Source organism: Myotis brandtii, unplaced genomic scaffold (assembly GCF_000412655.1).
Source record: "Myotis brandtii unplaced genomic scaffold, ASM41265v1 scaffold876, whole genome shotgun sequence".
NCBI classification, from domain to species: Eukaryota; Metazoa; Chordata; class Mammalia; order Chiroptera; family Vespertilionidae; genus Myotis; species Myotis brandtii.
The window spans coordinates 289,644-315,183 of NW_005371579.1; the positions used below are offsets into that span (position 1 = coordinate 289,644).

General features: G+C 42.2%; 1 protein-coding gene across 2 annotated transcripts; it reads right to left on the reverse strand.

Annotated features, from left to right (window-relative positions):
- HMGXB4 (HMG box domain containing 4) lies at positions 1 to 25,540 on the reverse strand. 2 transcript variants are annotated; one of them, XM_014532298.1, is made up of 11 exons: positions 25,342 to 25,538; positions 24,564 to 24,712; positions 24,238 to 24,316; positions 24,016 to 24,130; positions 22,170 to 23,125; positions 9,150 to 9,231; positions 7,894 to 7,958; positions 6,794 to 6,899; positions 6,168 to 6,337; positions 1,120 to 1,242; positions 1 to 654 (listed from the first exon to the last, which is right to left on the reverse strand). In XM_014532298.1, exons 5-11 carry the CDS (start codon positions 23,055 to 23,057, stop codon positions 610 to 612), a joined length of 1,479 nt encoding a protein of 492 aa, XP_014387784.1. In that variant the 5' UTR covers positions 23,058 to 23,125; positions 24,016 to 24,130; positions 24,238 to 24,316; positions 24,564 to 24,712; positions 25,342 to 25,538; the 3' UTR covers positions 1 to 609. The 2 variants fall into 2 exon arrangements, with proteins under 2 accessions (XP_014387784.1, XP_005884981.2); XM_005884919.2 differs by lacking the exon at positions 24,016 to 24,130 and having other exon boundaries at positions 25,342 to 25,540.

Consider the following 25,540-nt stretch of genomic DNA (forward strand, 5'->3'; position numbering starts at 1 on the left):
CTGTGAAAGGGTCGTTGGACCGCCAAAGGGGTCACGACCCACAGGTTGAGAACCGCTGACCTAAGCCATCGCAATAACCCTCAGATGGGAACGATTTTATCAGCTCCCACCTAAGACACTTCAAGTTGAAAGGCTTTAGCGCTCTCAGTCAACTGGCATCTTCCCATAATCTTTCCTCTTACATTTCAGACTGTAAGACAGGTAAGGCAAATGGTCAGTGATGAGTCTGGAGGTACAACTGAGCTTGGGGAAAAAAATCACATTTTAGCTGTCCATAAAGAGATGCACTTGGCACCAAGAACAAGCCCCCAGCCCTCAAGTAACATTGATTTTTAAGGCAGATTTATCCACCACAGGAGAAAAAAGAACCCCAAGCCCATTTTCATGCCAAGGTTTCCTCTTGGCTAAACCTTTGCCATTTCATAAAATTATTAAAAGCAAAGTAGTTACAATCCTATGTATATATTGTACATTATATATATATTTATGTGTATGTATATAAAAATTTAAAACCTACACCCAGTGGCCAGTGAAGGGATCTGGAACGGTCATATATACACAAACCAACAATGGGGTAGGACAAGGTTTCCATCCCAGGATTCTCTGCTGTCACAGTCCAGGCATGATGTAAGCGATGTTGTCTAGTGTGTTTGCCTGCAAAACAAGGAGGAAAGGTTCAACGGCAGAGTACTAAGCCTTGGTTCCCTGACACCTATTTCTTTGTTCAGGGGACAGAGGTGAGAAAACGGGGAGAATGAAGATGGCATCCTGTGTCTGTTATGCTAGACTCGGGCTTTCTGCTGGCTTCTCCCATTGACAAGGACAAAAGAGGCAGAAGACTCCGGTACGTCTTAGTGTGGAACACACAGGAGACACAGGTGTTGCAGTACCTCAAGGGCTAGAATGCTTCCCCTCACAGGACTATTATAGGGGATGGCATGTTTGGTTTCACTGAAAGCATGGCACGCATTCAGCGAGTTACACAGTATCATGTTCCTGGGCCCATAGGTGGAGGGAGCCTATATGCTAGATAGATGCCAGGCAAGCATAGGAACTTGTGCCTGACGGAGCTCTTTAAGACAGGGCCTCTCTGGTTCCAAAACTCCAAGGAAAACTCACCAAGACCTGTTTGGGACAGCCATTCAGTTCAGGTAGTTGTGTGGTCAGACACGCTAAGGGGCCGAGCGCACAGATAATGGAATCCAGAAGCACTGACAAACTGCCAGACACAGCCACCATGCCCTGGAAGGGAGAGAACAAGAAGGGCAACGGTTGTAACGGGAATCCCACTCCTGATGCTCCCTCCTCGTGTGGTTCATTTCCTCACTTTCTTTTTTTAAAATATATTTTTATTGATTTCAGAGAGAAAGGAAGAGGGAAAGAGAGATAGATACATCAATAATGACAGAGAATCACTGATTGGCCGCCTCCTGAACACCCCCCACTGGGGCTTGAGCCAGCCAAGGTACATGCCCTTGACCAGGATCAAACCCGGGACCCTGAGTCCTCAGGCCGACGCTCCATCCACTGAGCCAAACCGGTCAGGGCGGTTTCTACTTTTACAAGCTAGAACCTGCTCATAATCCTCAGTAAATTGTTAAATACAGTTTTGCCCAGATGTCATGAATTAATTGATACTAAGTTCACCTCAACTTCCCATTTGAAAGGAAGCACTGACATTTAAAAGCAGGGATTTTAAAAAAACAACAAACCAACTGGTTCTAATTAGAGAGATAGGCAGTTTCCCACAAAGCTCTGGGTTTAATTTTCTTTTGGTGGGTGTTAAATTTCTAACCATAAAGTAGCAGCCGACTAATGGGCAAACTGACCTTGGTGCCCCAGAAAGGTTAGAGGAACAGTTTGGGAAGGTCTTTGAGTCTGTGGATCTTCCCTAGATAGGAAGGGTTGCTTTTGGTGGCTTTTTAGATATTTATTTTATATATTTAAATGCCATTTAACAAAGAAAAATCAACCAAAAAAATGAGTTCGTGTGTCACCTCTGACACGCGTGTCATAGGTTCGCCATCACTGTAGACTTAGGCAGTACTAGGAAACTAAGCAGAAGTGGAAGGTATCTGCTTTGGTAACTCTGTAAGTTGTTTAAAAAGAAAACTTTTACAATACAATCACAGGTTTCTTTGCTATATTCCTTACTCATCTTACCCTCTATCCAACTCTGGGTTAGTCTTGAATAGTAGGGGGAAAAAAGCCTATATTTAGGAATAGTAACAAATGCCCTGCCTACTCTGGAGAGCGGCTGGGAAGATTTGCGGAGATCAGGCATGCAAAAATATTTTTCTTATGAAGGCCACAAATATAGCTCAAATACAACAACTGTGAGACTTCTACAGCCCTACACATTAGCATGCAATATAAACATGCACATACTTCTCCATGTATGTGGCCTTTGATAGCTGATATCACTTTTCTGGGTTGATTTGTTTACTCTCAAAAAGAAGAAAATGTAGTCCCTTTTAACATCTTAAATAATTCATGTTGTCTGTATCTCTGTGATTCAGAGATAAGAAATAAGACTGCTTGCTGCAAAAACCCTGCCCAGCTCTTGTATAATCTGCTTCAACTAGGAGTGCTGTGAGGCTACATCTCCTTGGAGGCTGCAGAGCAGGGTCCTGCCCAGACTGAGCTCGGCCAGGCCTGCTGGGCCCGGAGCTGGCTAGTCCACTCACTGTTTCTGTACTGGGCAAGCTGCTTCCTAGGCTGTACCTATAAAGTAGATCACTAACAGCTCTGCAGCACAGAGGGGATTAAGTGAGACAATAGACAGAAGTACTTGGCTTGCTGCCTGGTTCATGGTATGTGCTCAAAAGAATCAGTAATTATTACTATTACCAACAACTTAGACTCCAAAACTGCATTTCTAGCTGCCTGCTAGGCCTCTTAATTTTGGACAATTCTCAATTTCACTGCGCTACAATGAGAAAAAGGGACCCGCCTCCTATTGAAACCACCACCATTCATACAACTGCCTAGTGCAGCCGTGGGCAAACTACGGCCCGCTTGAAATGAATAAAACTAAAAAAAAAAAAAAGACCGTACCCTTTTATGTAATGATGTTTACTTTGAATTTATATTAGTTCACACAAACACTCCATCCATGCTTTTGTTCCGGCCCTCTGGTCCAGTTTAAGAACCCATTGTGGCCCTCGAGTCAAAAAGTTTGCCCACCCCTGGCCTAGTGTCAAGGCCTTGCCAGCACCAACTCTCCCTTCCCCTCGCCCTCTTGCCTAGTGTTTCCTATAGCTCACTTCCATGGGAGGCAGTGCGGGATGGGGTGAAGAGCATGGACCAAATTCAAGCTCTGCTTCACCACCTAGTTAATTAACTTCTAAGTCTCTGTTTTATTTATTTCCTTCTGTAAAATCGGAGGAACAAAAATTCTGCCTCAGGAAGCCGCAGTGTGAATTAAATGAAAGAATCCCTATAAAGCACTCTGAACCAAACTGGTTGAGTAACCAAAGAAAATTAGCAAATTAGTAATATTATTCCACTACTTTTGCCTCACAGTTAATTATAGATAATATTTTATACAACTGTAATGGAATACTGACTCTCTTGATGGATTATAAGCAACTTGAGGGCAGGAACCATGTCCTATTCCTTTTTATAGCCTCCCAATAACTACTGGTGTTGCCCATACAGTAAGCTCTTAAAAACACTTACTGGCCCAGCTGCAGTGGCTCAGTGGTTGAGGGCAGACCTATGAACCAGGAGGTTACAGTCCCATTCCTGGTCAGGGCACATGCCCAAGTTGCGGGCTCGATCCCCAGTAGGGGGCGTGCATGAGGCAGCCAATCAATGATTCTCTCTCATCATTGATGTTTCTCTCTCTCTCCCTCTCCCTTCCTCTCTGAAATCAATAAAAACATTTTAAAAACACATATACACAAACCGTACGTGGACCCCAATATACAAAAGAGCTAAAAGATCTGGTTCAAGTGGGGGTGGGGGTCTTACCAGGCCTCCTTTAACCTGTTTCTGTGGTAGACCGAGGTTAGAAACAGACATGCTCAGTTTTCCTGTTTGGAATGTCTCTCCAAGATCTCCATGAAACAAACTCCTGCTATCTAGCCTTTCAGGTCCCCCTCCCAGAGCCTCGCACTCCCCGCCTCTCTCTGTTCTCCATCACTACTCTGCCTCAGTGGGCACAGAACGGAATGAGGACAGGTTAGAAGTGAGGCAAGCTGGGCTCGGTCACAAATCGTTGTGTAAACTGGTACTAGTCACTGATTTCATTAGGCTTCAGGCATTCACTATTTAAATGAGCAAATTCTATAAAATCAATATTCCTTAAAGTGTAGGATGTAATTTCAGGTGGCATATAGGTGAACATTAATTACAGTGATAGAATCCATTTTGACGATTAGAAAAAAAGAATATCACATTCATGATATTGAGGATATTGTGAAAGCATGCACAGATTTCTTTAAATAAAAATATAAAGTAAGTAACAATATAAGTGGTACACGAAAACTGCATCCTAATTGTGAGGATATATGGAGATGTTAAAGTCTCGGAAAAAGTGGAGTAGAGGGTACATGGGAAAGACTGCTACAGGCACTGGGGTTTATTTTCAGGATAAGGGAGATGTTCTGGAACTAGGTAGTAGAAATGGGCCCACAATTCTGTGGCTATTCTAATGCCCACTAGCTTTTTAAAAAGTGAATTTATGGTAGGTGAGTTACATCTCAATTAGACTGTTATATAAAAAAACCAGACTAGAGATTCTGCAAAATTCTTTCCCTTTTTTGGTCATGATGTATGTGTAACTCAGCAACTGCTCACAGAAGCTGGCTTCTTATAATTTGCTAATTTATATTATCTTTTTCCAATTAAATTGGAAGTTTCCTGATGGTAGGAAATAATAAGGAAGCAATTAAGATTTTCTATAAGTAATGAATGCATTATCCTCAACAAATACTTGTTAAACTAAATGGAAATATGAAGAAAAATCTGGAATATGGCTATCATTTTAAATTCTAACTTTTTAGAAAATATATGTCTAAATATGAGCATCTACAGCCATTCAGACATCAGCCTACATGAAAGGACTCTTGTTGTTTTGCCGTATCTAGACATCTAGAGTAGACTATGTTCTAACTTCTAACTTATCATAACTGCTAAATTTTTGAAACTAGTCAAAGAACTTAGATCTTGTGGCCATTGGCATTTTATTTGTTGAATAATAATTCAACTTCCACATAGAAGCAAATGAATGGTTCTATATTCCTACACTGATTTTTCAGCTTAAAATGGCTTTAGTAGCCGAGACTGATTTCTTTGCTGAAATGTCCTAGTAGAACCCAGTGGAAAACTGAAATACTGTGCTGAGTTAGCCAAGGGGGTAATACAATTAGAAATGGAATATGGTAATAGAAATGGAATATGACAGCTTTGCAGGTTAAGTGATTTTGAAACCGAAAAGGACCAAGATCTCCCGAGGGCACACTGCACTGTGTAATTCAAGTACAGCGCAGAGTAATGAAGAGCTTAAGAACCTCAATTTCCCTATTTGCTACCTATTCTCAAAAAAGTAGAGGAACTCTTTTTTTTTAAATTTAATTTATTCATTTTTTATTTTATTTTAAAACCCGTATAGTTTTATGAACCAGTGTCTCCCCAATAAATTCAACGAGAGAGGGAGAGGGAGAGGGAGAGGGAGAGAGAGAGAGAGAGAGGAAGAGAGGGAGAGGGGGAGAGAGTGAGGAAAAAAAGTAGAGGAACTCTTAACCCTCCATACAACCTAATCCATCTGTTGAAGACCTTATTGAAATGTACAGAAAAACTCAAACTGTCTTAGAACAACAAGTGATCAAAACTTCCATGGGATTTGTACCCAGTTTTCCCACTGCATTTAAAAAATAATAAGTTATAGGGTTATATGTCAATTGTATCTTAATAAAGCTGGGGGAAAAGTACAGGTTATTTGAATTTCTTTTTGTGCTGCTGCTTCAATAGGATGGGGTTAGTGTAAACTTTGATTCCAAATCTCCAGATGTTTCTATGACTATATGTCTTCTTTATCACTGCATCCTAAACACCTGGCATAATCTAGCATACAGCAGCTGCTCAATGCATCTATGTGGAATGAATGGATGGACTCAAATTCTATCCGACACTGGAGTCATGCTGTGGACAGCTATGCTCACCTCTGTTTCCTGCAGGCGGTGTCCGATGAGGCTGAGGGACTCTCCCAGCAGCTGTAGATGAGCAGCGACATCAATGGGCTCTGTCTCAGGGGCTTTGGCCGGGGAGGCTGGTAATAGCATGGTGGTGGGCGGGGACTTCTTTTGGGGTGACAGCACTCCTGCAGAGGAAGCTGAGAACAGAGACGAAATAGAGAGACCAAGCTTCCTATGGCCTTGAACACCACAAAAATGCCCTTCCTGATTTTCCCTGTTTGGGAGCTATGCCAGGTATTAGCACAACTATGGACTGTGGGCCTAATCTGGCCCATGACCTGTTTTTGTATGGTCTCGAGGTAAGAATAATTTTACATTTTTAAACGGTTGTAGATAAAACAAAGAATATGTCACAGAAAAAGCACTTGGGCCTGCAAGGCCTGAAATATTTTCTCTCTGGCCCTTTACCAAAAAAGTTTGCTGACTTCTGATTTATGTTTTCTAAATGCCTTTTCAACCTATAATGTTCAGTAGTAATACCTGGGTATCAAGCTCTGCTTCTAATGTAGGCTGCTCTCCCAATTTCTCAGAGAGGCAGCAGAATTTACAGTGCTCTGGGGGAAAGCAAAGCAGGAGAGGGATGTGGCCACTACCTTTTACTTTCATGGAGCCTTCTGAGCTGGATGCTTTTCTTTTCACAGTTGTAGCTTCTGCTTTGTTTTGTTTGTGTTGCAGATACTGAGCTTTTTGCTTCCAAATCTGCAATCAGATCCAGGCAAAATAAAATCAATCAAAATGTAAAAGTAAAAGGGAAAGCAGTCATGGAAGAGAAAAATAAAGAAACGAGAGGGGACAGTGCAGACGGTTGATGCTAACTCTCAAGCGGAGGGCCACTGAGCAGGCACAGACACTGATTGCTGACTGAACTTAGGGCACTGCAAACATTCCTCAACGCTAATGGTCAGATCTCAGCATTGATTTTAGATCTCTACGATCACAATGTAAAATCATGGAGTAAACATCTGGCTCGGTATAATGACCATGTGGTTTAAATATTTCTTCTAACTTGCTAGTGGGCAATACCAATAGTAGGCTAACATTGACGTGAAAAATAGAAACTAAAGATAAACTACCTAGGTCAGAGATATTTTGGTTGTTTTACCCAGATGAGCTATACCTTAAAGCAAGATGGTAATTCTAATTCCTAACCGCCTTTGTATCAGCCTACTGGAAAGTGACTATGACTCAGACATGACTAGTTATCACAGTCTCATTAGCTTCTTCACAGTACGGGACATTATCTGGTAGTGGGTGATGAGGATGATGGCCTGGAACCTGGCTCCCTAGTAAACACAGTCCCATAGTTTTATTATTTGCAGTGACTATTAAGTGGATGCCTTTCCTCACTTCTCAGACCATGGGCTGACTAGTAGGTGTTTGTAGTAAAGGGATTTTTTCTTTTAACAGTTTAATCACTGTCCAAGTTAGGTCATCTTTTGGCTCAAATGTAAGACTGTTGCAAAAAAAAAAAAAAATTAGAAGAGGTTAGAAAAAACAGCCTCCATGCAGCTAAATTTTACCCAGAGTACACTGGCACCAACCAGAGTTAATGCCCTCTACTAAGCCATTTTCCATCGACTTGTCATTGTTTCACTATTTCAGTGTTCTTTGCCTGGGTGGTCTATGGGAGAATCATACATTTTAGAAGGCATCAAGCAATTAAAAAAATATGTTTATAAAAAAGTGTACTTACCAGTTTATCCTTTTCTGGCAACTGCTTCCACACCTCAGCCAGTTTTTTACTAAGTTCCCCAAAATCTGGCAAAAAATAGTAAAAAGCTCAATAAAATAAAGGTTTAACTATCAACAAAACAGAAGATTGATGAGAGCAAAAACTGGGACAAGTTTCTGAAAATCAGATCCAAATAGCACAATATTCTTTCAGAAAACCAAACCAACCCAAACCAAACCCCAGCAGTTTTCTTTTTTAAAATATATTTTTGTTGATTTCAGAGAGGGAGAGAGATAAATATCAATGATGAGAGAGAATCATTGATCGCTGCCTCCCGCACGCCCCCCAACTGGGGATCGAGCCCGCAACCTGGGCATGTGCTCTTGACCAAAATCGAACCAGGGACCCTTCAGTCTGCAGGCCGATGCTCTATCCACTGAGCCAAACCAACTAGGGCCCACCAGTTTTCTTGATTCTTTTTTATAGGGAAGGGACCCCTGTGGTGGTCATGAGGTGGACTCAAATCCTCTCGCATCTCCTCTCTAGGGATCTGTTCGTTAAGCATCTTTCCGGTGTCTTTGAATTCGATCCCACAATCCAGGGCTTATCAACTTAGGTTAAAGAAAGTATGTGCTGTAGAGGTTGAGGAAGGATGTTAGATTTTTCCTGAATTTCTGAGAGCTCAGTACCAAGAAGAATTTCCCTGCAGCTGCTGAGAAGCATCCTCCAGAGGCGTGCCCGGCAAGGTCAGGCTTTGCACAGCGCAGTCTTATCTGCTGTGGTCCTTCACGTGTGCCTCCCAGCACCGTGATGAGAAATTCGGGAAACTATTTACATCTCAGGCAAGTCAGATTTATGGAGGTTAAGTGCCTGTCCAAGGTCTGTGGTGCAGTGTTTTTCTCACCTCACTAACTTCTAATACACAGGCAAATGTGACAGTATAAGTCATCTCACAACTGCACACCCAAGGGCAGTTTAAGGAAAAGGTCAACTGTAGAATCTTGGAAATAAGCAGCTGCATATTTATGTACTGAGCTTCATAATATTTAATTTTACTGCTTTCCATTTTATGAACTTAAGAGATACAAATGAAAAGCTTATCACTTTTATGGTCGGGGTGAACTAAGACAAAATCTAGAGTGACTTGCAGATCTGCGGGAAAAAATGAGATTTGGGTTCCTTTAACACTAGGGGAGAAGCTGCCTCCTGACTGAATTAACTGCCCTGCTTCCGAGGCGCACGTGGAAAGTGGAAACGAAGATGAGAAATGTTCTTACCTATGCCAGGATGGTCAGCCACAATGGTCACGCGGTACTCTTTACAGAACACCTGGTAGGCCGACATGTTCTTCTTTTTTGGCTGGAGCCACATGAGAACAGAACAGGGTTGATCAGAACACAAGTAACTCTGAATCTAACACCCTTTTCCATCCAGGAAAGCGTTCTAAACTACTAACCAGCTTTCCCAGAGAGGACCATTAACCTAATCCCTGCTTCTTATCACCCAGAGATGACTATCAGTATTGCTTAGGAGGTAAAAGCACATGCTAACTCTTTTTTAGATGTTTCAGACTGCTGCAGCTGCGCGGTAATTACTTGTAAAGCCCCCAGCCTTCCTGTGTACAATCTCACATTATGTATTCTTTCAAAACTGAATGCTGAACAAATTCTTTACATCTCCCAGGATGTCACTTTTCTCATCTTTGAAATAACAACCACATAATTTCCTTTTAAACTGTGAAAGCCAAGAGCCAAATCTATTTCCTTTTGTTTCTCTGCATTTGATTTCTAATCTTATAATTTTCCTGATCCTGCTTTTACTGTCACTTGTAGTCTACCATTATTTCATTGTTCACATTCTTGTGGTTCAGGTGAGGTAAATAAATAACAAGAGAATTCTTTGGTAGTCAAGGTAGGATGAACCTCTTTCTCTCCAACAATCTACTTTGTACTACTTGAAGTATGTTTGCTCTTCACTGGATTATGACAATTCCAAAAGCAGCATGGTTTTTGAGAAACAGCCAGTTCAATGAGGGATATTTAAAACAAAAGATGACATATTCCTATGCATTCCATTTTACAACTATCCATAGACGGAGGGGGAAAAAGTTAAGTTTTCCTACCTGAAAAGATTCATTAGGTAGCACCTGTCTAAACCTTTCATTTGAGGACAAGAAAAGGGAAACTCAGAAAGTAGTGATTTGCTTGCAGTTATGACTACAACTAAACTAAGCGATAACACCAGAATTGAGTACCACCTAGGTAGCCTGGGCTATGCATTTTGGGCCAATGAAAGAAAGATAGTTGCTTCCTTACAGAAGTAGTTACTATTTAAAAAGAAAAGATTATCCCTTTATAATCTTTATCCAATAAACTGAGATGTGTTTAGCATGCTTTCCTTTAAAACTTTGTCTGTAAGCATCGAGTTATGTGGATCAGTCCTCCATCTGCTCCCAACACAGTCCTTCCTGGTCCTGCAGTTATTATGACGAATGTTTGGTGCTTGAAAAGTTACTGGGAACTTTCGTTTGTCTTAAGTGTCCGATTTTATGATAAAAACAAACCAACAAACAACACAGTCCCGTTTCTTGACTTCAGAGTTGCGTATTGTTTTACTTAAGTGTACACTTTATTCACCTTAGTTCTTAATGTTGTTTCCATAAAATAATTACCCTCAAAAGCTTATGCGATGGCTCTGATTTTAATTCCAAAAGGAATTCTAATTTTTGATGGGTGACAAATGGGAGGGGATTGGAGGATAGGTGAAAAAAGGGAAGGGATTGAGAAGCACAAATTGCTAGTTATAAGAAGAGTCACGGGATGTAAAATACATATAGCACATAGTGAATAATATTGTAGTATCTACATATGGAGTCAGATGGGTCCTAGACTTATCCGGGGATCACTTCATAAGTTACATAAATGCCTAATCATTATGTTGTATACCTAAAATTAATATAATACTGTATGTCAAATAATTGAAAAATTAAAAAATGAACAAAAGCAATTCTGAAACCATTCTGAGAAACAGAAACTTTCCTGATAGCTTCCAAAGTAAGTGCTTTCAATGAGACAGCAAGCACTTCTTTGGATATTAAAACTGTGGCATGTTTGTTACAAATTCAGCTTTAAAAGTTTTAAACTAATCTTTTTAAATAGCTTAGCCATAGGCCTGCCAATTACTGGAGTATATGATGAAAGAATTTGTGGAAGTCTATACTTAGCCACATCTTTCTCAACTATAGAATCAATCTCACTATTAAATATTGACAATAGAAAGAATATGTGCTTGAGAGAGTTCATAGCTCATTTGGTCATACTTTTAAACATGCATGGAGTTTTAACAATGTTTTCTCAAACACTATATAATACTGTAAAAGTTTTCATGCTCCCTATTCCCCCAGGCTATAACATAAAATTAAAACTTTACAAAATTAAACACAGCTCCTGGCCAATATATTAGCTCCAAATCCACTTAATAAAGAAAGGGTTCCTCTTAAAACTCTTCTAAAAGACTTTATTCAGTTATGTAGAAAATAAACCGCCGAAACCGGTTTGGCTCAGTGGATAGAGCGTCGGCCTGTGGACTGAAAGGGCCCAGGTTCGATTCCGGTCAAGGGCATGTACCTGGGTTGCGGGCACATCCCCCGGGGGGATGTGCAGGAGGCAGCTGATCGGTGTTTCTAACTCTCTATCTCTCTCCCTTCCTCTCTGTAAAAAATCAATAAAATATATTTAAAAAAAAAAAAAAGAAAAAAAAAGAAAATAAACTAGCATTTATTGAGTACCTGCACTGGGTAGGGTGAGTAGTTAAGAGGATGAGCTCACATTCTAAGGTAGTTAAGCAGCACAAAATAGTGGAAAACACATTAACTTTAGAGCTTAAAGGCCCGCCATCTTTCCCTAGCTTTCCCTTATACTAATTATTTGATCCTGAATAAAACATATAAGAAGTGGAGAGCTCTTCTGATAGGTGATATTAAAAGTATTTCAATGACAAAGAAGGAAAAGCAGAGACTTTAGGAAAGATTTCAAAGGCAACACAAAAAAATAACCTATCAAAGTACTTTGCCATTCATCTATATTTATAAAAGCCTAAGTGACTGTTCGACTGGTAGCTATGACGCGCACTCATCACCAGGGGGCAGATGCTCAACACACAGGCATAGAAACATGGAACAGACCGATGAATCTCAGAGGGAAGGGGGGAGAGGAAGAGATTAACCAAAGATTTTATATGCATACTAGAGGCCTGGTGCACGGATTTGTACACTGCTGGGGTCCCTCAGCCTGGCCTGCGGGGATCGGGCCGATCTGTGCACCGGGTCTCTGACAGGTCCCAGATCGCAAGAGGGCACAGGCCAGGCCGAGGGCCCCCACCGGTGCACGAATCCATGCACCAGGCCTCTAGTTTATTAATAAATATTTATTAGAGTATCTACTTTCTGCCAGATATTGGGAATCAGACACACAGATCAATATATCCTGATAATAGAATGTGACAACATTATAGGGAAAGTACTGGATGCTACAAGAACATGTAATAGGAGCAATTCACCTAATTAGCCTCTGGAGGAAGTGACATTTAACCCAGGCCTGAAAACTGGGTAGAATTAGCCAGATGAAGAGAGGTCAAGAGTGTTCTAGGCAGAGGGAACATGTGGTAACTCTCATCAAACAGAGGTGAGAGATGGCGTCAGAGTTGCAAGCAGATCCACAGATGGAAGCCTTGTAACCTATGTATTATAGCAAGCATGTCAAACTCACGGGCCGCATGCCACATGCCTCATTTATTTGGCCCGTGTTAGCCTTTGACATGTTTGTATTACAGTATGAACCAACAGAAGCGATTCAAGTAGTCAAGCTTTTCAAGCAGGAAGTAACATGGCCAAGTTGCACTTTAGGGCCGTGGAGAACAGCCTGGAGAGGAGTAAGAGCAAAGGTGGGGAGACCACGCAGGGGACTGCTGCAATAGTGCCAGGGACGGGTGAGGATGGCCTACAGCCAGGACAGTGAGGTTGGAGGAGAGCAAATACATTGGAAAGGAGGGAGAAGCGGCAGGGTGGGTCAGAGACAGTGTGGCAAAATGGAGAGCGGGGTTTTGGAGGCCAGCAGATCTAAGTTAGCATCCTGATCATACTCTTTACTAGTTACACAAATTACTTCATTTCCCCGAGCTTTAGTCTCCCTATAGGTCAAACTTGGAAAGTGCCATTTTTACTCAAAGGTGGGAATGAATCGGACAGTGTTTGGCACTTCAGTAGGTACTCAGTAATATTATTTATGTGGTAGGCAGGAATCCAGGATGGCTCCCACGACTTCCGCCCCCTGGTTTACAAGCCCTGTCTAATGCCCTCCCCTGGAGTGTGGGCAGGACGGTGACTGCGATGGGATACTGACTCCCACGATTATTTCACATGAGATGGCAGGTGGAATTAAGGTCCCCAGTGAGTGAATCCGAGTCAGTCATTACGATTATCCAGTGTGGGCCTGACCTGGTTAGGTGAGCCCATGAAGGAAACAAGATGCAACAGCAGACACTCTCCTGCTGGCCTTGGCCTTGAAGGAAACAGGTGCCATGCGTTCCACCACGGCAAGAAACTGAACGCTGCCAGCAGCCTGAAGGAGCCGCCAACTCCTGGAAGGGCCCCTCGTCTCTCAGGTGAGAACCTGGACGGGGCCCTCGGGCTCAGTCTGCGAGAGCCTGAGCAGAGCCCAGCGGAGCCCCATCTGGACTTCTGATCTACAGAATTAGGAGATCATAAAGAAATGCTGTTTTAAACTGCTGAGTCTGTGGTAATTTGTTATGCTACAATAGAAATCTATGAGTTCTTTTCTATTCCCTGCCTTTTTCAAAATAGAACTTGTGGCATCCAAAAAGCTAATACAAGCTTTTTCACGCATAGAAAACAGCAACACGGCCTTTACTTTAAACTTTTCATTTAAATAGTAAAGGTCCCATTTTCACTCTTCTGTTGGTGAAGCCAGCCCTGTTTAAGGAGGTTGGAGTTCTGGGTGCTGCTTCTCCTTCATTAATTTTGTAGCAGCTTCACATCCCCAAATGCTTTAAGTGTTCTAATAAGACACAATGGAGCAGCACTACACACACAACACACCAAGCTTACCCAAGTTCTATATTTAAGGGGGGGGGGGGGGAGGGGGGGGGGGGGGGGGAGGGAGAGAGAGAGAGAGAGAGAATGAGAATATGCGTGAGGGCTGGACTGACCATTCTGGGTGATTCTGCTCCAAGAACCTATTCCTTGGCGTGTGAAAGACGATAAATCTGCTTTCCCCAGATAGTTCCTGTATGTCTCTCTCAGGGTGTACAACTCACTACTAATCAAGTGTAGCTAACGTTAAAAATAGTAAAATGATGGCTCCTGCAAATATGCCAATGACTTCAGGTGCGGAAGATAGGAAACCTAGCTGCATTGGGCTGGCATTTTGTTGGACTCAGAACCTGCTGGCCTTCACTGTGGAGTCTTCCTGGGGCATCTTCAAGGGAAACTCTAACAGCTTCCACCTTATGTGCTGACCTTAGAATCTAATCATTGCACAGGATGCAACTTCAGTCTGTGCACTAAAGTTCCAAATTAAACTGGTTAAAATTTTCCCAGGGCACAGACATTTTTATAAATTAGTAGTTAAAAACACACAAACAATGGATGATCTCTACACATACAAAACTTTCCCACGAGATTCTAAATGAAAGGCCAGTTTTTTCCAGTCAGACTTTCTCATGCAAGTATTGCAAGTGATCCACAGTGGATCTGGAATAACATGAACTGCCCTTTAATAAAATGTTAATATTTTGAAAACTTGGATACATTAGTATTAATTGTAGCAAATGACTTGTAACAAGTCCACTTACTGTGACTCACAATGTTGTAATTTCACAGCCAGAACATCCTTTTAAATGTTTGATGACATTGGTCACAGTATCAAGATCTTTCAAAGAGCAACTTCTTAATGCTCTTTATAAAACAGTCCTGCTTAATTAACTCTTTGGGGTCTTAGACTCTGAGAATATGATAAAAACTACTCTTCAAGCCTTCTCATGACTCTAGTTTAAAAATGTCTTTTAACAGCTGATTCACACAGCCAGTCGGCCTGGTGGTCAAATCCCTCTAGTATTAACTACAACAATCAAGGCTCAACTAGAACAAGACTGCGCACAAAGACCACTAGGGGGTGCACCAAGAAAGCATAAAAAATGCGGAGACAAAAAAACATGACAGAAATGGACGATATAGAGCTAAAAAACGCAATTTTGAGGGCTTGCAAAAATGTGCTAGAAGCTGCCAATAAACTTGAGGAGAGACTCACGAAAACTAATGAGACCCTCGATGCTATGATAAAGAGGATAAACTTTCTGAGGGTTAAGTCAAAACATAATTTAGAAATCTTAAAAATACAACTTGGCTTTCTTCTGCTGATGACAGGGTCTGATCTCTTCATTAATATGAATAGTGTAGGAGACATCTGTGGAAATTAAGACTTTTAACAACCTTACTAGGTGGTGCCATCATCACTGCCATTTTAAACACAAGGAAACGGAGATCCATAGTCATGTATCAATGGAGTGGCAGGGCCAGCATCTGAACTCAGACAGTCTGGCTTTGGAGCCCGTACTCATAACCATGACAACTGATGCTTTTGCGAATGAACTGGACTGAGATCCCTAAGTCTGATCTGGCTATAGGACAGGGTGCAAAGTAAGGTTTTCACACCAAAGCTTTTATTTTGACCATTCTGAATGGAAATCTTTCTAAAATATACGCTGTAGCCGAAACTGGTTTGGCTCAGTGGATAGAGCGTCGGCCTGCGGACTGAAAGGTCCCAGGTTCGATTCCGGTCAAGGGCATGTACCTTGGTTGCGGGCATATCCCCAATAGGAGATGTGCAGGAGGCAGCTGATCGATGTTTCTCTCTCATCGATGTTTCTAACTCTCTATCTCTCTCCCTTCCTCTCTGTAAAAAATCAATAAAATATATTTAAAAAAAATAAAAATAAAAAATAAAATATACGCTGTACTTCTGATATCTCTCACAATACACCCGTGTCTACAATTTAAATACTTTCTGTATAGTGGAAAGAGAATGGACCCTGTCATCAGAAAAACCTGGGTTCAAATTCCTACTCTGCCACTAAATAGGTGTGTGGCCTGGGGCAGGTAATATCACTTTTTTGGGCTTATTTCTGTGAAATGGAGATAATATCGACACTTCATTGGGTTCTTGTAAAAATTCACTGATATACCATAGATTAAAAAACTTAGTGTCGTGCTGAGAACACTAGAGTGAAACCTCTACAAATATAGCTATTACTATTGTAATTTACTAATTCTTTTTTTTTTTTAAATATATTTTATTGATTTTTTACAGAGAGGAAGGGAGAGAGATAGAGAGTTAAAAGCATCGATGGGAGAGAAACATCGATCAGCTGCCTCCTGCACACTCCCCACTGGGGATGTGCCCGCAACCAAGGTACATGCCCTTGACCGGAATCGAACCTGCGACCCTTCAGTCCACAGGGCGATGCTCTATCCACTGAGCCAAACCAGTCAGGGCGTAATTTACTAATTCTTACTCAGCTCTACCTTCTTCCTTAATTCATCTTTGGCCTCAAGATTCGGCTCAGATGACAGCTCCCCCAGGAAACCTTCTCTGACACCTCCAGGCTCTCCCCATGCTCCCTCAGCACCTGTCTCTGCTGAGGTCCATCACACGGAACACTTTCCAACCTCTCTTACTACACCCAAGGCCGACACTATCCCACTCATGTTTGTCCACAGCACCTGGCAAGTGCCTGGCACAATGCATGAGTACCGAGTAAGACAGACTCAGTTGTGCATGAAAGGCCAGTGTGCACTCATTTGTATTACCTCATCCGATCTTCACAACACCCTGTAGGTGCAGTAGCTGAGTGCCAGAGCGCTATTCCACAAGAACAGGCTCAGAGAGGCCACGTGATTCATCTCTAGGCAATGTTCCTTCCCCCAGCTCCCCTGAAGTGCTCCCAGAAGCTGCAGGAAACTCGCTTTATAACATCTGCTTTTGCTCCTTAGAGACCCTGTTTTGGTTCTTAACTGTTTCCAAATAGGTGAGATAGTGCAGTGTTTGCTTCCTAAAAGCAAAAAACAGAGCAAAACGAAAACAAAACCATAAAAGCATAGTTTCCTTGTTTAGTCTAACGTGATTGGTGGTTTAAAAAATTTTAAAAAGATGCTTTCATTTTATGCTTTTGAAGAATTCAGGATGAAATCAACAGTAATTATAAAACAACTATTTACTGAGCTGAGCCTTGTGCTAAGTGTGTTACGTGTATCACCTAATTTAGTCTTAATAACCTCATTTGAAGTGAGGAAACAATCTTAAGAGGACAAGGCTAAAGTAGCAGAACAAGAATCTAAGTCTGCTGAATTTGAGTCCAAGCTCTCATTGTATTTCATTATATTCCGCCTCTTTAATTTAAAAATATCTTTACGTACGTCTTAGTAGGACTAATCTCAGACAGCAGCACACTATATTGGTTTCCTTTGACCTAGAACCAACCTACTTTTAGCTTTGTCAAAAGGTATTATGGCACTGGGTAGCCATCTCTTAAAGTTTTAAAAAGGCATGTGGTAGAATGGAAAGAGTACAGGTTTGGGGTTAAAGAAACCCATGTTAAAATTCTGGCTCCATGTCTTTTCAGCTTTCTCCTCTGCCAAATGGTACCTATCAGTCAGGACTGCTATGCATGTAAAATGCCTAGGAAAGCCTGGCACATAGCAGGCACTCAAGAGATAGTAGTTACTAGCTTTCACCACTTACTGCTGTTGTTCAGCTTTAGTCTTACCAATGGAGAATGTATATAGAACCATCACAAGTCTAATTATAGCTCAGACTTTAGCTTAGCAGATTGGCAACAATGCCTGGGTGTGCCAGGCAGTAGGACACCTGGCTAGCCTTAGTTTGCTTAGAGAAAATGTGGACATTCTGGAAACATACAGATAATTAAAGGGCACCTCTCTGAAGTGGCAACATTATTTTGAGTGAAAGTGGGCTTTGTTGATTTAATAAAACTTTGAAATGTTACCATGTCCTGTGCCTCCTATATACACACAAAAACTTCCACTCTAATGGGATGATTTTTAAGGGGAGTCATTAAGATACTACCATGTGATGAATCTTGCAGAGAATAACTCTGCTCACATTTGCAGTGAGCTCTTTTATTCACTAGTTACAATCAGTGAACAATGTTTTATGGTTTCATCAGCCACTTGTATTTCCTGAATAAATGGAAAACAGCACAAATGAGCAGACAGATACACCAGAGGAAGTTATATATTAAAGCGTAATCATGGATAAGTAACACAAGGAATGCTCAAGGCTGCCCAGTGAGTTTAGCTGATGTTAGTAAATAGTGAACATATAATCAATTTTCTGTACTTAATAAGAGAAATACATTCAGGAAAGTAAAATCATGCTTTTCTACTTTTCTGGCTATTAGCTTTGTAGAAAAGTCATGTTTGGGAGGAACGTTTCTTGTTTTTGACACCAAAAATGTATACCTTCTTAATCTTAAAATTTGATTGTTTAAAATTTCTCTTACTTGGTATATATGAAATTTTTCCTTTAAAAACTGCTGTGCTCAAAAAAAATATTACCATGTAATTTCTCTGTTCCTTCTTAGAAAGTAAGATTCAACAACAAAGATACAAGCAAGCAAGCAAGAACACTCACTTCCCAAATAGAACTCAACACTGAAAGTGTTTCCTGTCACTAGGGAGGGAGTCCAATTTCCCTTCTCTGTATCGGTCAAAATTCTCCAGTAAGAGTTCCACCCCTGCTGCCTTCGCTGCTCACTATCCCTTGACCTCCGCCCACCTGGCTCCTATTCTTCCCCACCACACATAACAGTTTGTCCTCTCCAGCATGAGACCGTCTACTCTGAGACTGCCTGTCTCCTCCCTTCCGTGACACTGACCCCTCTCTGGTTTTCCTCCAACACAACTGCTCCCTCTTCCTTCGCCAGTGCTCTCAGGTGAGTGTTCTGTAAGATTCCGCTCCGGGCTCTATTTCCTCCCGTCCACTCACATATTTCATTCATTGCACAGGAGCACCCAACTTCTAACCCTAGTTTCAACCATTCTGCTGAATTCTAGGTCTCACAATTCCATTGCTCTCTGGAAATTCTAGTGAGATGATTCTAACAACTAATATTTATGAACTGTCCACTAACGTGCTGAGCATGGTGCAAAGCCAAAGTTCCCAAACTTTGCTGGTTCATGGTGCCTACTTTTCACATGGTACTTGCTTTCCATCAGACCAATTACAGAAAACCCAGCTTTGAAACGATATGGCTTTATTAAAAGACATGTACATGAGAAGATATTGAAACTGTGAATTACTTTGAGCTAGTAATTCACAAGGTTTCTGACAGATGTCAAGTACTGCTGTTTCTTTAGAAAATTTAATATATTTAAAATACCTAATGGTGCCCCTTTGAGTTTGCTATGGCACCCTGCCACACTGAAGCCCTAAACACATCCCCATGCATCATCTCATTCAGTCTGTATGGGTCCTATTAGGGCAGTGATGGCGAACCTTTTGAGCTCGGCGTGCCAGCATTTTGAAAAACCCTAACTTAACTCTGGTGCCGTGTCACATATAGAAATTTTTTGATATTTGCAACCATAGTAAAACAAAGACATATTTTTGATATTTATTTTATATATTTAAATGCCATTTAACAAAGAAAAATCAACCAAAACAAATGAGTCCGCGTGTCACCTCTGACACGCGTGTCATAGGTTCGCCATCACTGTATTAGGGTCTATTATCACCTCCAGCTTACAGATGGAGAAGCTGTGTAGCTTGCACAACATCGCAGAGCTTATCAGTGGCAGAGCCAGGATTTGAACCCAAGTGCTTTGGCTCCATAGCTCACTATCTTAACCACTTAGATATGCTGAATTTCTTGATGCTTATATCTTAACTGTAAACCTAACTTATCTTCTCCCAAACCAGCCAGTCTCCTTGCTTCCTACTTTGATTACAGCCCTGGTCATAGACTCTAAGGGAGAAAGGGGACAGCATTTCTACAGTTGGCTCTCCAGTCTCTGCTCACTGTAGACTGAGGGAACAGGATTCCTGAAACGTTTCTGTCTAGGTGGACTTTCAGGTAGTTCTTTTTTATACTGAAACAAAACCCAGGAAAGGATATTTGTTTAAAGCTTCACAGAAGTTTAAAAAGCACGGTATGTGTCCCATAAATATTTGTTGGATAAATTATTACATTCAAAGTCTGACTGCTTCAGGTTTGGACAGTCACAATCAAATACTGATTCATAAGAAGACTTTTGCCCTGACTATAATTCTTTTTCACTAGCAACTGCTGGCCACATGGGGGAAATTACAAATAACTCCCTACCACATACAAGAAACCACCAATGAATTGATAAATAAGTGGAACAACAAATCGATGTTTCTCTCATGATTTTATTTTCTAAGGTACTCAGGTTCAAAACCTTAAGGGACATCTTTATGCTCACTTGTATTTCTGGCTTCCCAGATCCAAGCCCAGTGGCCAGATGTCAGTTTTCCCTTCAGTTGCTCCTGAACCTGTCGCCCATTTTATTTCTATCAGCTTTGACAACTGATTTTGGACTAGAATAAGCTTCTGGGTTATCTGTCTCAAGTCTCTCTTCAGTCTAAACCACCTGGTACAGCTCTATCATTTTATTCTGAAATTATCATTTAGAGCAGTGGTCGCCAACCGGTGGTTCGCGGACCACTGGTGGTCTGTGAGGTCCGAAAGGTTGGCGACCACTGGTTTAAGGAAACCTTTAAAAGCGGTCGCCAACCGGTGGTCCGTGAGGTCCGAAAGGTTGGCGACTGCTGATTTAGAGCATATCTACACCCTACTCATAACCCCGTGCCCAATGCCAAATCCTTTATTTTGGAATTTAAAACTCTCTGCCATTTGCTCCCAACCTGCGTTTTTCAATACATGTTTTCATCGACATAGTCACTCATTTGCCATATCACAAAATGCTTACCAAGGACATAAAGGAATTGAAGGCACTATTAAGGTGACTAAAACAGCCCCTGCCGAGTTAAAACACCTGTAAGAAGCTAATAGTCTTTAAAAGGGGAAATGGAACATGTACAAAGATGGCAGTAAGTGCAATAAGGGAGAGATAGCAAGGTGTTATGAAAGTTCAGAAGTTAATTCTGGTCCTGGCTGGGTTGGTCAGTTGGTTAGAGCGTCCCGATATGCTAAGGTTGTGGGTTCAATCCCCAGTCAGGGCACATACAAGAAACAACCAATGAATTGATAAATAAGTGGAACAACAAATCGATGTTTCTCTCTCTCTCTCTCTCTCTCTCTCTCTCTCTCTCTCTCTCTCAAATAAATCAAAAAGTTAATTCGGACCAGAGGGTCGGGATGTCTTAGAAGAGGTGGCATTTGATTAAGTCTTGAGGGGAATGCACAGCTTCAACATGTGAGAAGGGGAAGAAGGGCTTAGAAGAAAATGAGCAGAGGAATGGTGGTAAGAATGTATGGGAAACAAGCTCAGTTCCCACACAGTGCATGTAAGCACATAGTTTTGAGTTTGGGTTGAGTGGCAGGAAATGGGGAATATAGAGAGAGATAAAGGAGGAGATGCAGGTTTGGGGATGTGAAGTACCCAAGGCATTCAGGTAGAAAGCTGTATCAGGCAGCTAGAAACGCAGGACTGGAGTTCAGTAGTTTTGCAATGCTACTTCCTAAACATCTCTCTGCCTCCATGCGTTCCCTTCCACTGACATCCTTTTTCTTCTTTAAGCTTTCTCTGACCACCTCCCTATGCTTGACACAATGGGACAACAACTCAACATTAAGAAAAACCATGAATAATTAAGATTGCTGTTTTGTATCAGATAGACTCAGCCATTGGTAATATTTTATACTTTGTGTCATTCCAAGAGATTTACCTTGCTACATTCCCAGTGGTTCACCTCAGCTGCTTATTTCCACATCTACCTACTACTATCAAGGACAAACCTGCCTCTCTCTTTCTCTGTCTCTTTCTCTCTCTTTAAATCCTCACCTGAGGATATGTTTTTTAAAAATTGATTTCAGAGAGAGAGAGACAGAGAGAAACATCATTGTGAGAAAGAAACATGGATCAGTTAGTTGCCTCCCGTACACGCCCGAACCGGGTATTGAACCAGTGACCCTTCTATGCACGGGACGATGCTCCAACCAGATGAAGCCAGGGCCCTGCTTCATCTCTTAACCCCACCACACCTTAAAAAATGTTTTACCTTTTCTCCTCTTTCTCTCTCTTTATCCTTTTCCTCTTTTTTCTTTTTTTTCTCACTATGCCCATCAGTGTGGAGGCCAGGAAGCGGTGGGGGAGGGGCAGCTGCTCCAGGGTAGGGGATGCTGGGAGGAGGGCCAGGAGTCATTGTGATCTCTCCCACCACTGCAGCAGAAAGGCCTGAACTTCTCTTGGACTTAGAATGGCGTCTCTCCTTATGCTTCTCCTTGTCCTTCTTCTTTTTGCTTTTCTTTGACTTCTTTTTCTTCTTGATTTCCCGGTAAGAGTCATCTATCACCAACTCACCAGCCTCGAGCTCCCCTCCAGAGGTTGAGTCTGATTCTACTAGGATAGGCTCAAGCCCTGGAAGATCCAGATTAGCACTGTGGGATTCTGGGAACTGGGAGGCATCAGACCCACAGCCTTCAGGGCCAGAAGATGAATGTGGGTCTGAGGACGACTTGTGCTTCTTCCGGGCTGTTTTCAGAAAGCTCTGTAACTCGTGTCCTAGGAGTAAAGCACCCTGCTCATCCCGAGCTGATTTCTTAGAGGACTTTTTCGCAGCCCCTTGCTGAGAGGGGTACTGAAAAGACTCCTCCTCCACGGAGCTGCTTCCCTTCTCCTTTGGGGAGAGAATGAGCTTCATCTTTAAACCGTCAGGCTCACGGAGGGTCAGTGTCTCGGTATTCACAAAGAGCGGTTTCATTTTTTTGGATTTGTGGGAACCACCGTCCTCCAGGGACGGCTCCCCACTGCTTCCACTGACTTTCTTCCTGTGGTGGTCCTTTTTACTCTCCGAGTGGCTAGAAGAGCTAGAGGACTTCTCCCCTGTCTTCTTGGAGGACTTGGAGCCTGCGGCCAGCGGGGAAGTGATAGCTTTCAGCAGGTCCATAGCTGTATCAGCAGCTTGCGGGCTGGACCTTTTCTTTTTCTTCTGTGACGATTCCAAAGACGAAATATCTAGAAATAACCAAGAGAAGTAGTGTCCATGTGACAAAGCAACTTCCAACAAGTTTCCCCTCTCCCCTCCCCGCCCCCCCCAACACCCAACTAACACGAGGAAGAAGCCAACAGGAGTGATTTAAGGGGAGGTCCTTCAATTGATTCCTAACATTCAGAGAGGATGCCCATGTGCTTCTTGGCCTGGTAGACCCTGCCTCTGACCCTGGAGACAGTTCTCACCACTACAGTTGTTTTTCTTCACTGAGTCTTCACCAGCAACCACAGAGCATACCCAGAATAGACTATAGCTGTGGGATTATGAGGACAGGTGACCCTTGAACAACATGGTGTGAACTGCACGGGTCCACATATATGCAGATTTTTTTCAATAAATACTATAAATGTATTTTCTCTTGCTTATGATTTCCTTAATAACATTGTCTTCTCTCTTGCTTACTTTATTGTAAAAGTAAAGTATGTAATACATATAACATACAAAATATGTGTTGACTGTTCATGTTATTGGTAAGGCTTCCGGTCAATAATAGGCCATTAGTAGTTAAGTTTTTGGGAAGTCAAAGTTATATGTGGATTTTCAACTGTGCGGGAGTCAGTGCCCCAAACCCCCACGTTGTTCAAGGGTCAACTAGATTACAATTCAGGTTTACTGAGACAGAGTATTGTTTGTTTCTGTGTCCAGGACAGACCCATTCTAGGAAAGAGTTAGTCTTGTCAGCTATGTGCATAACACAGCTAAGAAAAGGTGGTCTGTGAGCAGATGTCCACTGGATTGAGAATTAACCCGTAGGTGCAGGCCAGAGGGCCCAGGACGACTTATGGCAAAAGGGATGCTAGATAACATTGGGCACAAGATAAGTGGGTGATTGGGGAGAGAAGGAACCTGGTACCTGGTGTATCACAAATGAAGACTGTTCTTCTATGCTGAATCCTCCAAAATACCAGCCCTCCACCTCTCTCCTCCTTCACACTGGTTTATCGGCACTCAGAACAAGAACCACTGTCCTGTTAAATAGGCCACTGAGTCAGCAACATCTGGATCCCTTTCCCCTACCCCGACTCCAAGAACCAGTGATGTGTTTGTCCCACCTGCTGCCCTTTCCCATCCTTACCTCCATAGTAGTAATCATCAGAGGAGTGCTTCCTCTTCTTCTTGTGCGTGTCCGTCCCCAAGAAGTAAAATTCACTATCCTGGAATTAAAGAGGAAGAATTGACCCATGAATAAGATGATGAGGCAAAAGTAGCTTGGAACCAATCTTGTTTTTCGATGATTTCTGACTTCGGGAAACAAAATAAAACAGAAAATAATGAAAATAGATACAAAAGATGTTTGTTTTTCTTTTTAAAAGCTTTTAAAAGAAAATTCTTTCTCCAACTATTAGGAAATACGATATGTGATAGTTTAAAACTTTCCTAATTCAAATGTTTAGAATTTACCTTTAACTTCTTCTTGGAAGAATTCCTGACCTGAGCAGCGATTTCTTCCTCTTCCCTTAAAAAATCTTTGTAAGAACGTTTCTTCTCTCGTTGGCTTCTGCCAGCTGCTAGTCCTATGTCCTCAAAGCTGTGATCACCATCGAAGCAATCTGAGAAGCACAGGTTCATTTGGGAAGGAAAGGAAATGAGAAAGTCAAGTAAGTAACAACCAAATCACATCTGTAATGCAACCGTCCCTCCATTTCCAAATTAAAATAATGTTTCAGTAAGTCCACGGGAACACGAAATCCAAGGAGACAAGAATATTTCTTGAAGACCTGGCTGCAAATACAAGAATCAAACCTGAAGAAGCAATACTTCTATGCTATGCAAAGGCCCAACGTGCATTCTCAGACATGGTTCTCAGTTGTGATTTGGCGGGTGGACACCGACTTGCAGAGGTAAGGCTGAAAAGAACAAGGATTCACGTGCTGTGCTGCTCTGTGGGAGTCCAATGTGTGATTCCTACCCCCAGACTCCTGCACATTGAGCTGGCAAGGACCACGAGTGCTGCAGGGGATCGCCCCAATACACTACATTCCAGACTCTTGTGTTGGAACCCTGTGTTGGTGTTCGTTCCATGGGCCCAGTCTGGGGATGACGTGGAGGCTTAACAGTGCTCTGGAGCATCACTTGGGAGTCCAGGCTGTGATGGCCAGTCCTGGTCTCTAGGTCCATGGGCTGCAAGGATTGCAGAGGACACACCCTTTGAAATGCTTCTCAGGTTAAGGGGTCATACCTTCTTTCTTCACGGCGTCATCATAAGCCATGGCGGTCCTGCAGGGCCTTTGAGAAGTGTCACTGTGTCCAGGCTCCTTCCCGTCTCCAGGACAAGGCCTGAGAAACAAAGAAGGAAAACCTTCCTGTAATGCGACATCACTGTGGAGATGCAACCTTCCAGACGGAAATGCGTGGTGATCCAAGGGCAGACCGGAAGG

What these genes read in the sequence shown, in the direction of transcription:
- HMGXB4 (XM_005884919.2), bottom strand. Translation starts at nt 25,372, where the DNA reads ATGGCTTATGATGACGCCGTGAAGAAAGAAG. An exon ending in GGCTGACCATCCTGGCATAG is followed by an intron (nt 7,959 to 9,149) that starts GTAAGAACATTT and finishes ATTTTTTGCCAG; the next exon opens with ATTTTGGGGAACTTAGTAAA. An exon ending in GCTGTCCCAAACAGGTCTTG is followed by an intron (nt 655 to 1,119) that starts GTGAGTTTTCCT and finishes CTTGTTTTGCAG; the next exon opens with GCAAACACACTAGACAACAT.